Raw genomic sequence first — 15,987 nt, 5'->3', positions numbered from 1 at the left:
CGACTTCAGCCAGGTCACGATCTTGCGGTCCGTGAGTTCGAGCCCCGCGTCAGGCTCTGGGCTGATGGCTCGGAGCCTGGAGCCTGTTTCCGATTCTGTGTCTCCCTCTCTCTCTGCCCCTCCCCCGTTCATGCTCTGTCTCTCTCTGTCCCAAAAATAAATAAAAAACGTTGAAAAAAAAAATTTAAAAAAAAAAAAAAAAAAAAAACCAAACTTAACCAATGAACTCAACCCTACATACTCAATTGGGTTCTCTTTCACAAGCTTGCCCAATAATACTCCAAAGAAGTCCCATGGGTTTTCTAAAACACCTTCAGGAGGTCTATGCAGACAGCATTAATTTCATGATAAAACTAACATGTTATTTACCTTTTTTCACTCTCAATATCTCATGAGTATACAGTGGAGTTTTCCAGTTATATGGCATGTGATATTGTAACAGACTGAATTCCTAAGCAGATATGAGGATTCAACTATCATCTAATTCTTAGATTTTGATTTTTTTAATTCTTATTTATTTTGAGAGAGAGAGAGAGCACAAGCGGGGGTGGGGCAGAGAGAAAGACAGAGACCGAATCCTAAGCGGGCTCTGCACTGACAGTGCAGCTCCAATGTGGGGCTCAAACTCATGAACCGTTAGATCATGACCTGAGCCAAAGTCAAGAGTTGGATGCTTAACCAACTGAGCCACCCAGGTGCCCCTGGAAAAGTTATTTTTAATAAAAATGTTACTTGATGTTAATATGTAATGGTTTTGTTATTTCTAAATTACTATTTTTAAATTTGTTTTTGTTTCTCATATGGTAAATATTAATAGATATAACCCATACAAACAAAAAAGCTCTTTGAAGCCCTCAGTGCTTTTCATACAAGGAGGTCCTAAGAACCAAAAGTTTGAGAGCATCTAGTCAGGTTTCACCTGATTACTTGGTTGTAATAAGGCTAAATTTTCTGGCCTTCACAATTTTCTTTCTCCTAAAATAATCTTCTTTCTGTTTCCCTATGCCCAAAATTTACCCATTCTCCTTAATAGTGGCCATCTTCTCAACAGTCACTGACCACAAGTTTTGGGGTCAGACTTGGATGAAATCTGGCCTTGCACTAACCTTTACTAGCTGTGTGACTCTGGGCAACTTAACCTCTTTGAGTATCAAGTGCCTCATCTGGGGACATCACTGGTAACCCTGAAGAACTATATTGAAAATTGAATGAAAATGCAAAAGTACCTAAATATTTGGCATGTATTATAATAAGAACTTATTTCTTCCCTCCTTTTCCTCTTCTACCAGAATGTTTTTTTTTTTTTAAACTAGGGTTTTATTGCATTTTATTGATGGATTCCTCCATAACCCTTAGCACAATGCCTTTCATATAGGGTGTGTGATATGATTTCAGCTAACCAATAAAATTTAAGGAAAAACATGATCAGCAGGGAATAGACAACTCAAATTTAAATCTTTTAGAAATACAAATGATTAGGGTGCTTGGGTGGCTCAGTCAGTTAAGCGTCCAACTTTGGCTCCATTCATGATCTCATCTCCAGTTGGAGCCCTGCATCATGCTCTGTGCTGACAGCTTGGAGCCTGGAGCTTGTTTCAGATTCTGAGTCTTGCTCACTCTCTGCCCCTCCCCCGCTCATGATCTGTCTCTCTGTGTCTCTCTTTCTCAAAAATAAATAAAAACATTAAAGAAATGCAAATAATTAGACTTGGCAACAGAATCAGAATCAATTATTCCCTTAGGTAGCCACGTAGACTACATATAATAAAAAGAGTATTGTAATAACAGGTGTTAAGAGAGAAGAGTGCAGTTCACTTAAAAACACCGAGGTGGCCTTTTAAGTAACAAATAATCATACCTAAAAATGAATCTCAAAAGAATATTAATCATTAAAGTATTAAAAATCATGCTACTGCTGCAACTATTTTCAATTTACAGAATGTATGATATTCTAGTAAAATAGCCAAAGCCACACAAAATTCTCATTAGTAATTTTTGGTTTTTTTTTTCTGGTTTAGAAGACCTCATAACTCTAAATATTCCATCCTTATTGTTTATTTAGGATGCTGCTGACCTAATGTCAGGATACAGCTTTTGGTTGCTTTTCTGACAGGAGTTAGGGGTTTGTGCTGAGTTGACCAGGCTCAAAGTAGGGTATCTTCCAACCACTGGCAATCCTTGGTGACAGAGCTGCCCAGGGATAGGGTCGCAGTTTGTGGCAATGACAGAGTTTTTTGTTTTTGTTGTTTTTTGTCCCATGATTAATTTAACCAGTGGACTAATTATAGCAAACGTTTATTAAGCAGTTCCACATCCTATCTAATAGGGATTATGATTCTGTTTTTATACTATTATCCCACCTTTACCCTCTCAATGTTTTAAAGACTTAATGATATCAGGTTATGATGCTAATAAAAATCCTCCTAAGTCACCAGTCAGGCATATTTGTTGATGATTAAACTGAGGCATGAAATTCAAGGAGAACTGATTTGTGGAAAAAAATAACTTCACAAGACACAGTTTAAAAGCTATAGTAAAGAGGGCCTCTAGATTCTTAGAAACTTAAAAATGGTTCTGTCTCCAAGCAAATACATTTAAGAGTAGCCATACACCTCAAGAGTCATCTTCTGAATGTGTCTACTCAAGTTTAGAACATTCTAAGGATCTTAGAAAGTTTCTTCCTAGGACAGAAGTGTGATCTAGTAAGGAACTGGCATAGAATATCTGGACTGACACTAACTACCTTTTAAATAAAAAATAAGTACAAGTATGAAACATTAATAAATAAGGTTATATGATCTAGTAAATTCGGGAAAGCCACATATACTACCTCAAAGACTATCTCCTACTCTACCCCTTTAAACCTGTGGCACACTACAATACTATACTTAAATAAAAATAACCCTTATTTGCAAAAGGTGGATTGCTACAGCACAGAAAACTTAATGTATTTTGTTTTTGTATTAGCCAGTTATTACAAGTAGCAGTTAGGGCTGCCTCATTTTGCCACACAGGGCATAAGCCAAATCCAGGGGGTATCTTTCACACACTTTAATGGGGTGGTATCTCCCTAGGGCTCTATAAAGTTTAACTGCAGAGAGTTGCACATGAAAGAAATGGACAATATATCCTTTAAACCCAACTTAGGATATTATCACTATTTCTGATAAACAAATAGCACTTTTGATGTAGAAGCAAAAGTGATGGTGTCTGACATATGAGTGGGACCATGAGTATTTACGTTATTTATCAATGTATTTCAAATGGAAAGAAAACAATGGCAAACCTAGCCTTCAAAAATTAAAAGTGAAGTCAGCAGGATTCTAGTGGAGGAAAAGAAAAATTTTTTCAATAGATGGTCATCTAGGTATCCATATGGGAAAAAAATAAACCTTGACCTCTCCCACTTCAAACCATATCTTTGGATATGGTTCTATGGATTCTAAATAGATCATAGGTTTACATTTAAAAGATAAAATAATGCTTTTAAAAGGAAACATAAAATGTCTTCATGACCTTGGAGGAGACAGAAACTTCTTAAGCAGGACACAAACAAAGAGCACTACCCATAAGGGAAAAAATAAAAAATTTGGACTGGACTAAAATCAAGAACATTTGTTCATCGAAAGACACATTAAAAGTATTACACGGCAAGCAAACCATCAAACAGAAGAAAATATTTGTAATATACATATCTGACAAAAGAACCACATCCAGAATACATAAAATCTTTATCTACAGATCAATTTTTAAAAGACAGATTCGAATAGGCACTTTATAAAAGAGACTGTGAAAGAAAGAAAGAAAGAAAGAAAGAAAGAAAGAAAGAAAGAAAGAGGAAAGGAGGGAGGAAGGAAGGAAGAAAAAAGAGAAGAGAAAAGGAAAGGAAAAGACAAGACAAGACAAGACTATCCAAACAGCCAATACATATATGAGAAGGGGCCTGGCTTCATTAGGCATCAACGAAAAATGTAATTAAAACCAAAATGTGATGCCACCACAAACCCAGCAGAATAGTTAAAGTGAAAAAGCCAGAAAAAATTTAAGTGTTGGCAAAGATGGTAGGCAACTGGAACTCTCATGCTGCTGGTGAATGAGGCAAAGTTTGACATTAACTACCAAAGGTAAACACAGGAATACTTAATGACCCAGCAAGTTTACTGTCAGGTATATACCTAACAGAAATATGTAGAAATCTTCTAATGTTAACAGATGTCTATCAAACAATGAGACTAGTTATGAATCCATATATGAAAAGAAATTCATTATAGTCAACACACTATGTGGTGTGTGCGTGTGTGTGTGTGTGTGCGTGTGTGTCTAATGTATGGGTGTATCTTCCAATTTCATTTCCAGTGACTTTTAAAATCTAAAATTGAAATACATAGTTGATCCAATTTCCTTCTTCTCCTTTGAGACAAAGTAAGCTTAAAACAAACTAACCTTATACCTAAACACAGATCAGGCAATAAATACCATCAAACTGGTGAAAGATGCTCCAGACAAAAGTAATCTGTCAGTGAAGCAATTTTCTATTCCAATGTGATTAACATTCAAATAAAAAAACTAATTGGGGTATCTAAATTTAAAGATAAAAATATAAGATATTGTATATGAAAGGCAGATTTTGACTGGAACTATAGAAGCATTATACGTCCACAAAAATGTGTACTTAATGGATTTATATAGCCTTACATGGCTAAGCACCTCTATTCCAGTTCAGATTTCTATAACCACGTAGACACAAAGGAAAGTACTAAGAGGTCTGAAACTGAATTTTAAATTGATACAGATGGCATGTTTATAACACCCCCACAATATGCTGAGTGTTCTCCATAAAACCAACCTAGACACAGTCCCTGCCTCTAGGGAATTTAAAAATCTAAAAGTAGATGAGGCAGCCTAATTCAAAGAAAGTAAATAAATAAAAGGAAACAAAGAAGGGAATCTAAGAGAAGAGAGGCTTGCATTAATCTCTCAGTTCCCAGAAGGCTAAAAGTCCAACCTGAACAGTGGAGAATGAAAGCTAACAAGTCAGAGCTGCCTTATTTATTTACCATCAAACTTAATATGACACTATGCAGTAAATATTCTCTAAAAAATTATGCTGACCAGACTGAAAAAGCTTGGTTGTTCTCTAGCTTCAATGTTCAGAAGGTCTAAATCTCTGTAATAGATACAATATATACCCCACTGGATGTGTATAAAGGACATTAATGCACAGCCTGTTCATAGGGACTGATTTACAGTCCAAAATCTAAATTACTGAACCCAAAGCATATGAAAACATTATTTCATAAACCCTGGCTCAACAGGCAATTAATTCATGTGACACAACTATCTTTACCTGAAAACTCCTAAAACAAGACAGTGATTCTTACCACATTGTATTTTTGATGTTGTCTCTAAAGGGATATATGAGCTATATTTGATTTGTCTGTAAATAAACATTCACAGGCTTACAGTTCAGACTCTGGTCTCCTTACCCTGCTGACTAGAGCTATTTCAATAGAGATATCAAACAATTGTCAGAAAGGTCTCCATATACAGAACCTCCTTAAACTCTTGAATTAAAGAACAGCTTTATTATTAACCATGCAGATTTTTCCTGGAAGACTTCAAAACGCTGATGGCATCCAATTGATTAAGTCATAGGAACTACTCATTTCAACACAATGGTCCTAGCTGCTTCACTGTCTCTGGATCAGATATATCTGGTAAAGGCTATTTATTAAAAAATCAGTCAATCAATCAATAATAATAATGCAGCCAAATTCTGCACAAAAAAAGATGAAGAAAGCAGTTATGCTACTGACTTTGTTACATCAAAATAGTATTTATTGAACCAGAGTTATAAAGAGCATAATTTGGAATAAATGTTTGAGGTCAAGATTAGGGACATCATCTACCCAATATCTCAGATCTGCAACCACTTTTTCCCAGTGATTTCTACAGCAGTCATAATGACTTTCAATTTCCCACGATATTATCTTGCCTGTAGTTTAAAACATAGCTTCCTCTTAAAGAGAAGACTCCCAGTCACCTCCTTTACATATATTTCCATCACAGGAATTACATAAATAAAAATGCATCTCAGATAAATCTAAGATATCCCAGTAAAAACTGTATTTCAGTCTTCTTTATGAAGTATTATGATAAAAATATACTTTTTCCAGTAATCCAAACTCTAAACTTTAGAATCACCATCTGATTCCTTCATCATATCCCACCCCACTCTCCCATCCCTCATATTAATCAGTACAAGTTGTTCAGATTCTCCTTCAGTCCAAATCCCTCCCACTGAAAGGGTCCCAGAATATAAAAAACTGAGGTCCAATGGACAAAAAAAGTCTGAGAAGAGCAAGATGAGACATTTCAGCATAAGAAGCCAAAGGTTCAAATCAGGGAGACACTATTAAAGTATCTGAGAACAGATTGGGTAGTAGGGGTCTGAAGAGACTGCCTTGACCACCGAGCCTTAGAGATCTGATCTGAAAGGCCAAGTAGGCATGGGTGGGTCAGACCAACTCAAAAAGGCCAGGGTTTCTCATATAACCCTCTTTCCAAATGTCTTCTGCCACCATCCTAGGTCAGACCCTCTTTGGATCTCACTTAAACAAGTGTAGTGGGTTAACTGACTTGTCCTATTTCTCTACCAAGACACTGTAGTTAAAATCATCTTCTCAAAGTACCAAGTTGAACCCTTTCAATATTTTTCATTAGCTTTAACATAAAATTTATAAATCCTTAAAATGGCTTATTACCAGGCCTTCTAGCATCTGACTCCTTCTCTCTGCAACCATTTTCCCCCAATACTCTCCATACCAATCATAACTTTAAAGTCCCCAAATGCTATTTTGTCCCTTGTTTCCTTTTAGATAGAAGACTCCTAAGCACCTCCCCACCACACACACACTCATTCACTTTACCTACTTTCCTTTTACCTTTAAAGTCTCATCTTAAACACATTTTTTTAAGGTTTTGCTTGAACACTTCAAAGGGTCCCTGCTATATTCCCAGAGAACTCTATACTATGACATTCATCAGATTTGTAATTACAAATGGTAAACAATCCTATGTTCTATGAGGGCAAGAATGGATACCTAAGAATATGATTAAGACTGTTACTTCCTTACTCAAAAAAACTTCAATGGCTTCCCAAACTTTCCCAAATTTGAAGCATTAAGTACACATTTCTCATGATGAGTCTTCAAGGCCCTCCACTGTATGAACTTGTATGTCTACTATTCCCCAAATGCTTCCCAAAGGCAGGATTATCTGTTCCTTCCTAAACAAGACAAGTACTTTCTGGTGCTTTCATTTCTGTAGCTTCCTTTATGAACCTCATCTTTAAAAATGCTACCCATTCTTCCAAACCTATATCTAATTCCATCTGCATAATATTTTTCCTGATCTTCCCTAAATAAATTTGGTCTCTCCAACCTTCAACTCTCTTTCTGTTCAAATATGTTACATTTTCCTTATTGTACTTTCATAAGTCTACCCAATAATTATGGTATCTTTCTCACTATTAATAGTTTTAAATTTCTTAGGTTCATGCTAGCTATACATCACTTTTCCATGTATCTCCTTATTTCATTTTGTATATGCCTTATATACAGAAGGTACTACATAAATGCATTAACTAGAATCCAAAAAAATCTACTACATGGAAGGTAGCTGTATAAGGCAGTTTTCTAAATATGTGGATAAAACGATCTCTATACTTTAAAGATACCTGTGAAACAGATGGGAGCTAAATGGAATTAGAAAAGCTTGTTATGTGATACTGGTACAAAAACAGAAATATATCTTATTTGCATCACAAATAACTGCTTTTTAATCAAAGAGTAAGACATCTTAAAAGACTCATTATAAATCAGAAAGGACCACGGAAACGATCTAGTTCAATGCATCATTTCTAGATAAAGAAAATAAAGACTATGAGTATCTTGGCCAAGGTCATAAAGCCAAAGTTAGAACAAAGGCTCAGACCATCTGATTTCCACTCCAGCACTCTCCCCACCCTGAAACAATACTCACCTCAAGGCTACAGTAACTACAGCCCATTATTCTCAATCAATATTGGAGTCAACAATACTCTGGTACTTGAATTAAGGTCATTTGTACAGTTTCAGCCATACTCAAGAAACACAAAAGTGTGACAAGTGAGGAAATGAAAAGGGATTCTTTTTCTTTTCCCAGGAACTCTAATTTTACAAAAGGTTAGAAATGAACACTACTCCATAAGCTTTGAGGAGTGTTTTTGTTTAAAGATACTCTGAGAGGCAAGAAAAACATGATAGAAAATTACAGACAACTTTTCAAAATGCATAATACAATTCTAACACACAATGTAACATGCAACATAGAGCATTTTCAATGCTACATTATTAAAAGTTACTATTTACTTCATAGTAACAAAGAAAAGTGCTTCAGGAAAAAAAGAAAGAAAAAAAATGAAAGAATAAAAAGCTAGCAGCCTATTTCTTAAAAACTACTTAAAAGACCAACATATCTTTCAATATTTGTCAAATATTTATTATGTATCACTTCTTACAGTTCTATCCCAAATAACTGTTATACAGCAGGCACTTAATAAGTATTTGCATAATAAATCAATTAATCTTAGTATCACTCAGCACTATTCTTGAATACTGTGGTTATATATCACAAATGCTACAACTTTTAGTAGAAAACAATGAGCATTGGCGGTTTGTAGCAAATAGAACGGTTTCCAAGGCTACAGTACTTTATACTGTATATGTGAATATATATATACATATATATATGTGTATATGTGTTTCTATGTGTATGTATGTCCATTTGCTCTCTCTATATATACACACATACGAATGTGTGGCATATATTTCTGATAATATTAATTTTACCTAAGGATCTTATGCTATTGAACAATGTTTTTCATACTTTTCTTACAGCAATTCATAACAAGAAAAATATGATACATATAGTACAACCTAGCACACATACACACAGGCACAGGGCACAGGCACAAATATATAATTAAAAAAAAAAGTTTCATGAAACACTACCACTCTTACTATACCTAAAGCATTAATATTCCATTTTCTATTCCATTTTTTAAAATGATGTTTATGACCCACTAAATTGGTTTCATCACTCCTGTTCTGGAAGCTCATAAAAGTGCAAGAAGACATCGGGAAGGTTTGGCATTCATTCCTTAGAAATAACCTAGGCTCCACAGACACCAACCAGAAACTGGCAAAATGAAGTCTGGAATTCATTAAATATTTTCATTCAAAAGCTATGTTGGGCATCTGAAGGGCATCACTATTATGGAAGGATAAAGTACAGACCATACACTGGGCCATAAAACAAATCCCAAATATTGAAAAGGAGTCAAATAACAATTTCTTTGTTCATAATGGAATTAACTCAGAATCAATAACAGAAAGCTATCTGGGGGCGCCTGGGTGGCTCAGTAGGTTAAGGGTCTGACTTCGGCTCAGGTCAGCTCCTGGCAGTTTGTCATTCTGAGCCCCACCTTGGGCTCTGCTGTCAGAGGGAAGCCCACTTCAGATCCTCCGTCCCCGTCTCTGTCTGCCCCTCCCATGCAGGCTCTGTTTCTCTCAATAATAAACATAAAAAAAAAAAGACCGAAAAGAGAAGAAAACTATCTGTAAAATCACAAGTATTGGGAGAATAAATAATATACTTCTAAATAACTCAAGGGTTGAAGAATCAAAAGGGAAATTAGGAAATATTTTTAACTAAATGAAAATACAACACATCAAAATTTAGGGGAAGCAAAAACACAGGCCAGAATTTTACTGGTTTAGAGAAGAACAATGAGCACAGGCCATCAGGTCTTTTTGGTTCCCTCTAAACAAAATCCAGACTCCGCTCACATAAGGAGGGTAGTCATTTGCACTGAGAATCGTCAGATTGTTTGCACTACTAAGTAAGTTTAAAGTGAAGGAAGCAACACACCAACCTTATCCCTGTTGGAAAGGTTTTCATAAATCCAAAACGATACTAGGCATCTAATAAGCAATGTGGTACACTGAAGAGAAAGAGCCACAAAACAAAACAAAACAAAACAAAACAAAACAAAAAACAGAATAATAGGAATAGAGAGCAGTGGAGGAAACATCCAAAAACACGATGGGTAGCACTAAACTAAGCTTCAGGATGGTAGCTTCCTCCCCATACAAAGGACAACTGCAGAACATAGTAGCCTCTAATACTGTGTAATGTGTTTAACAGAACCTTCAAATTCATCCCAGAACCAATTAAATGCAGAAAAAGTTCAGCTTTTCAGAGGCCATCTTGACCAAGAGTGGCTAGAAACAGAACCTGTTTTGCCTTCAGACAGATGTTCTGAGGTAGCCTGAGGATCCCTCCAATTCCCTGAAAATCTGGATTGTATATTCTAGCATCTTTTATTCCAGCATCACAAGGTTAAAAGGAGACAGGACAAGTATCTCAATACCTGTTTTTAATTAATGTAATATCAGTTCACCCACTGTTAAAAAGAAGGTGGGAAGACAGGAGAGCTAATACATTATAGACAACCATTAATTCAGTTTGATGGAAAGTATCAGGCTTATTATTTTGATTAGTAGCACTCATTAAATATGCTTTCTATGTGTATTTCAGGGAACTAAAGCATGTAAGGATGCTACTCTGCTTTAGTGGGGGCAATCCCACATCCTGCTAACTTGGTTTTTATAATATGTGTTTGGCTTCCTAAAATAGGCATAAACAGCTTCATTTAGATCTATGCTATTTATTTCCACAGAGAAGGACCTCAGAACTCTTTACCTGTAATAGGTTATCTTGTTTTTTTACACTTTTGTTGTGATTAAGAAAGAAAAATACATGATACCCAGGGTAAAAGGAAGAGTGAGCTTAATTGCAAAGATTTAGAAGCCAAAAAAACTGACATTGTGGCTTTTTAGAAAAAGAACACTTTCTTCCTTTCATCTCAAGGAAAACCACTTCATCTACCAAGAAGCATAAATACTGTGTTCTTCCTTTCTAAAATTTTTGTTAAAGTTATATCCTTCTTTTTTTTAACGTTTATTTATTTTTGAGAGACAGAGACAGAACATGAGTGGGGGAGGGGCAGAGAGAGGGAGACAATCCAAAGCACGCTCCAGGCTCTGAGCTTCTAGCTCAGACCCTGACGTGGAGTTCAAACCCACGAACTGTGAGATCATGACCTGAGCCAAAGTGGATGCTTAACAGACTGAGCCACCCTGGTGCCCCAAAGTTGTATCCTTCTTTACTGAAAGAATCTGGAGTCCTAGACCTAATCTTGTAATCTGCAAGTCTTCCTAACATATTTGTGTCATCTGAACAGTCGACTGCTACTCAAAGCCACTAGAGGGACTAAACAGCTGTATCAGTTCATAAATAGTTTTCTCAAATGAAAACTTCACAATGAAATGATACTTTGACAGAATATTTATAACTTCCAAACAATTATTCTAAATCCCTTTGGAGGAGAAAAATTTTAAGTGATAGAACAAGAATAAACAAAGTTATATTACTCATTTACCATGTTAAATGATTCGGCATATGTTACTTGAGACCAGAGATTTAAAATGCACAACAACACAGTGTGATGCATCAGTGAAAATGATTAAATATGCCAAGGTTTAAATACCACTTTACATATGTATAGAATAGTCCAGTTTGCAAATCATGACCATAAACTCACTTGACTCTATATGTCTATCAATTTAAATACAATAGATATAAGTCCATTTGGATAAGAAAAGCCATGTACTAAAATGGTTAATAGCATGGAATCTAAAGCCAACTGCCTGGTTTTGAACCCTAGCACTGCCACTTATTAGATATGTGATTCTCAATACATTACTCAACTTTCTGTGCCTCTGCTTCATCATCTGCAAAACAGGGATAATAATTATTTCAACTTCTTGGATTCACTAATGGTTATATCAATTAATATATGTCAAACACTTAGAACAGCATCTATCACAGAGTAATCATTATATATTACATGCTGGTTGTACTTAGCTACAGTATCATTATATGGATAGGGAAACAGACTAGTAAGTCACAGAGCGAGAAATAAAAAAACAGATCTTCTTCTCTTTGATGCTCTATCCACAAAGGGCTTGGTTGTTTTTTTAAGTATCCTAAGATCTCCCAGACTGATATAAAGAGTGTACTGTGGAATTGTACAAATAAAAAAATTCAGCAGCTCAAAACATTTATAAAGTTGTATTTTAATCTTCTTACATAAGAAGTTTAAGTCAAATTACTATTAAAAAAGCAAATATTCCATTTTGAGGATAGAACTGTACACTAAGGAGTAGTTATCTGTGTTGCTATATTTGCAAAACAAAACTTGTTTCACTTTTCAAAAGACCAAAAAAGCAATAATATCATATCATGATAGTATGATGATCATAACTTCAATTTATCAAATAAAAAAATCTAGAAAAAAATATACTAAGATGATAATAATGACTATATTAGGATCTCCTGTTTTTCTTCTGCTTTTCAAAACATGCAGTATTATGATATAACATTCATAATTTTAAAAGTGATTTCCAACAAAAGCTTATCAAGGATTAAACATAGTATTGATAAGAGAAACACTTAGAAATAATCCTAGAAAATAATAGATGCCCAGCTAAAAAACTATCCTCTTTTTTCAAATATATCTTAGGTATCTTTCCTCAGACTTTGTCCAAACTTTCTCCCTTTAGTGATTTAGGTGACTGTGATAACATCTTCTACTGTATCAAAAAATAGGGCATGGGTGTGTAAATTTATGAGCTGAAATGCAAAACTGGCACTGGATGTCTAAATAAGAGTATTAAGTCATTTAGCATACTTTACTATAAAAATATATTTTAAGCATTGATATCTACATGCTTCGTATATACATACAATTTTAATTCAATCATCTTTAATCTTTTCACATGAGGTAAAGAAATGTGAAGTCATGACTTTTTCAACATTCTCAAGTCACTTCTTCAGAGATTAACTTAAACAAAGCATTCCTTCACTCCTGGCCTCAGGTTCCTTCTCTGAATAATAATTCTCAACCTTCTTTCCACCCCAGCCTATCTGAGGGATTCAACATCTTTCCATTTACAACAGTGGGGACAGTCTGAAAGCGTCCCACAGTTATTTCTAATATGCTACCCTAGAAGCAGTTCCAAAGCTATTCTGAAGCTGCCCCTACCCTCTATTCAACTCCAAAATGCAGAGTTCTCAGTAGTTCTACACAACTTTAAGGTCTGCCACTTTAGGAAAGGAAAATCACAACCCAATGACCTGGAAGGTATTGGATAGTGTTATTTTCATACATTTACAGAGAAAGGCCAAAAGTTAATATTCATCTTCTTTAATATTCATCTTCTTTGGTTGGAACATGCCAAGATTCAAATATAAATTTATATACTGATGATATAAAAAAAGGCTTTGTTACTGTTCATAAGGCAAACAGCACACCTTACCTGGAACTGGTTTCTAATCAAGGTGTGAAAAGTAAGAAAAGTGGAAAATCAAACAAAATAACACCCCTTAAAGTTTGAGGAACATGTGACTAGTGGAAAGGGAGATTTGTGCAAGTCAACTTCTCTGATAACAAAAAAGGAAAGCCAAAGACTGACACATAGAGATGCGACATTATGTGATCCCCAATTTATTCTCCAAAATATCAATTTGTTACAGGCCTAACATCAATTTTATGTGATTTTATTTTTTACCAGGCAACTCTGTTATAAATTAAAAATATGATTTGGGTGTATTCCATATTATAAATATAAGCCAAATACATTGGTTCAGCATGGTGACTAACAACTGCCCAGTAAAGTATTCACAAATAGTGTCCATTTTCTTTGTCTACTTGCTGTGGACAAATTCTAAATTATTTAAAAGCTATGGTATATGCAAAGTCTTATGAAGAATTGTCACAAGTAGGAAAGGAGGAAATGGAATTTTAAAACTTCCTTGGAACATGTGTGTTGTTTAATTCAAATGTAAGCCAATATTACATCATCATTTGTAAGTATACAAGGCATGGCAAAGATGCTGATTAGGGCTTCAAAACTAGGATAATTTTGAATGTATAACTGCATTATCTTCAAATCAGAAAACATTAATCAATAGATGTGGAGTGTTAGCTTTTATAGTGAAAGTTAATTAGTTTTAATGATGTTAGTTTTATAGTGAAAGACCCTCAAATGGCACGCGCGCACACACACAAACACACACAGTATTTTACAGATTCAGTGTTTGAACAACAAAAAAGTCTGGACCTGAAAGTTGCTGTCCTCTGTACTAGAAGATGACAGCACAATGTATATATATCTCTATCACTTCATGCCTGAAAAACCTAATAAAAATTTTCTGTAGCACTGATTTCTTCTAAAATTATTTACAAGGCATGCTGTCTGTTGTTGGCTTAACTTGCTGAAACACTCCCCATTTAAGATATAAATTCTCAGTGTTCTCCACATAAACTGTAGCTATAAAACCTTTTTAAAACTTGTGTCAGTGAACAGACCAATAACCCAACAAAAAATAAAATTGAACAGAAAAAAAAAATGCCCCAACCCCAATTTTGTGGGATGTTCACATCTGAAACAGTAGCAATAAATACAATATTATGCAAGGGAAGATAATTCCTTACACAGAGTTGGAATGGATAAATATTTGTCGAATGAACATACACATTTCTTCTTCATTCTATACTCATGTGTCAAAGCATCAAACAACTTAAACTGTGGCAGTTTCTTTGTGTTTCGAACTTTACATGTAAGTTTATCATAAGGGGGAAAAAACCTGTTTGGCTTGACTCACGATGAATCACAGCCAGGAGGTCATCTTGTTGTGTATCAGCAACTATGTTTTCACTACAGCTATGTGACCTGAAGTGGCAGCAGAAGAGGTACCAAAATAGAAGAGGCAAAGAGGCTTCTTCTGGCTCCTGGGCCCCAAATGGGCTTTTCCAGCCCGTTAGGGGATCTGAGCAGGAGCCAACCGCAGAGGAGAAAAAGAACAAACCCACAGTACCGAGGAGAAAGGCTGCAGGCCCACCACACCTTCCTTGCCCTCTCCCGGAGCCCGGGGAAGCAAGAACATAAGAGAACACGCTTAAGAAACAGCGTGGAGGAAACAGCATGACAGGGGCCAAAACTAGACCGGTATAGGGCAAAATCCAGTCGTGACCGTGAAGCACAGATTTCGGGAAGGTCTGAAGCCCGAGAAGGATCTCCACCCTAGGGCTCCTGGCTCAGCTCCTGCGCGAGCCCGCAGCGGGGCCCCCGCCTCCAAGCACCTCCGGCCACCCGGGACCTGCTCCTGCTCCCACTTCACCTATCCAGTGCCCTCTGGCCGGTCCGGCATCTCTGGCCGGATCCCCGCCCACCCTCCCATCTCTTGCCCTCTCAGCGCGTCTTTCGGGACCATCGCCCGGGTGAGTGTGGACAGGGAGCCGAAGCGCACCCCGCCGCTCCAGGCCTGGCCTCCGCACTCACTTTCTGAATCCTCTTCAGCGCCATGGGTCAGGGAGGGCGGCGGGGACACCGGCCGGTTGGGGGCGGCTGCAGGGTTCGGGGACGTAGGGTCGTCGTGGGCTCTGTTCGCTCTCCGCTCGGCTGGATCAACCCTGCAGGTCCCCGGCTCGCTGCTCGCCAACTCGCTCCGGCAGCCGGTGCCTGCTCCGAGTGCGCCCGAGCGCGAGTGTGCGCGAGTGTGCGGGAGGGGACGCCGGCGAGACTCTTTTGTTTCCGCTTTTGCTTCTGGGAAGGAGCCTGCGCCCTCCCCGCTCGCGCCCCGCCCAGCCTAGCACACTGGGAAGTGTAGTTCCAGCCGTGTCCCGGGCCGCCGGCCGCTGGCGAGGTCGAGTGACTGCTGACTTCAACCTAGGTTAAGAACTTCGCGGTCATGAGTTGGTCTTTGCAATTTGATTTTGATCAAGTTACTGAACCTGAGGTACCCAATCTATAAAAGAGG

At 36.9% G+C, this 15,987-nt stretch overlaps 1 protein-coding gene across 4 annotated transcripts in view; it reads right to left on the bottom strand.

The window, feature by feature from the left end:
- UBE2D1 (ubiquitin conjugating enzyme E2 D1) overlaps positions 1–15,766 on the bottom strand; it is a 29,079-nt gene extending 13,313 nt beyond the window's left edge. For 2 of the 4 annotated variants that reach the window (XM_042908277.1, XM_042908278.1), the window contains exon 1: positions 15,510–15,766. In XM_042908277.1, the coding sequence (XP_042764211.1) occupies positions 15,510–15,533 (24 nt within the window). In that variant the 5' untranslated portion in view covers positions 15,534–15,766. The remainder of the gene's footprint in view (positions 1–15,509) is intronic. The other 2 variants (XM_042908279.1, XM_042908280.1) reach the window with 1 other exon arrangement.
- Positions 15,767–15,987: the final 221 nt, after the last annotated feature.

This window comes from Panthera leo, chromosome D2, assembly GCF_018350215.1.
Source record: "Panthera leo isolate Ple1 chromosome D2, P.leo_Ple1_pat1.1, whole genome shotgun sequence".
Taxonomy (NCBI): Eukaryota; Metazoa; Chordata; class Mammalia; order Carnivora; family Felidae; genus Panthera; species Panthera leo.
The sequence above is the reverse complement of the archived record's forward strand: the minus strand, read 5'-3'. Positions and strand labels throughout refer to the sequence as shown.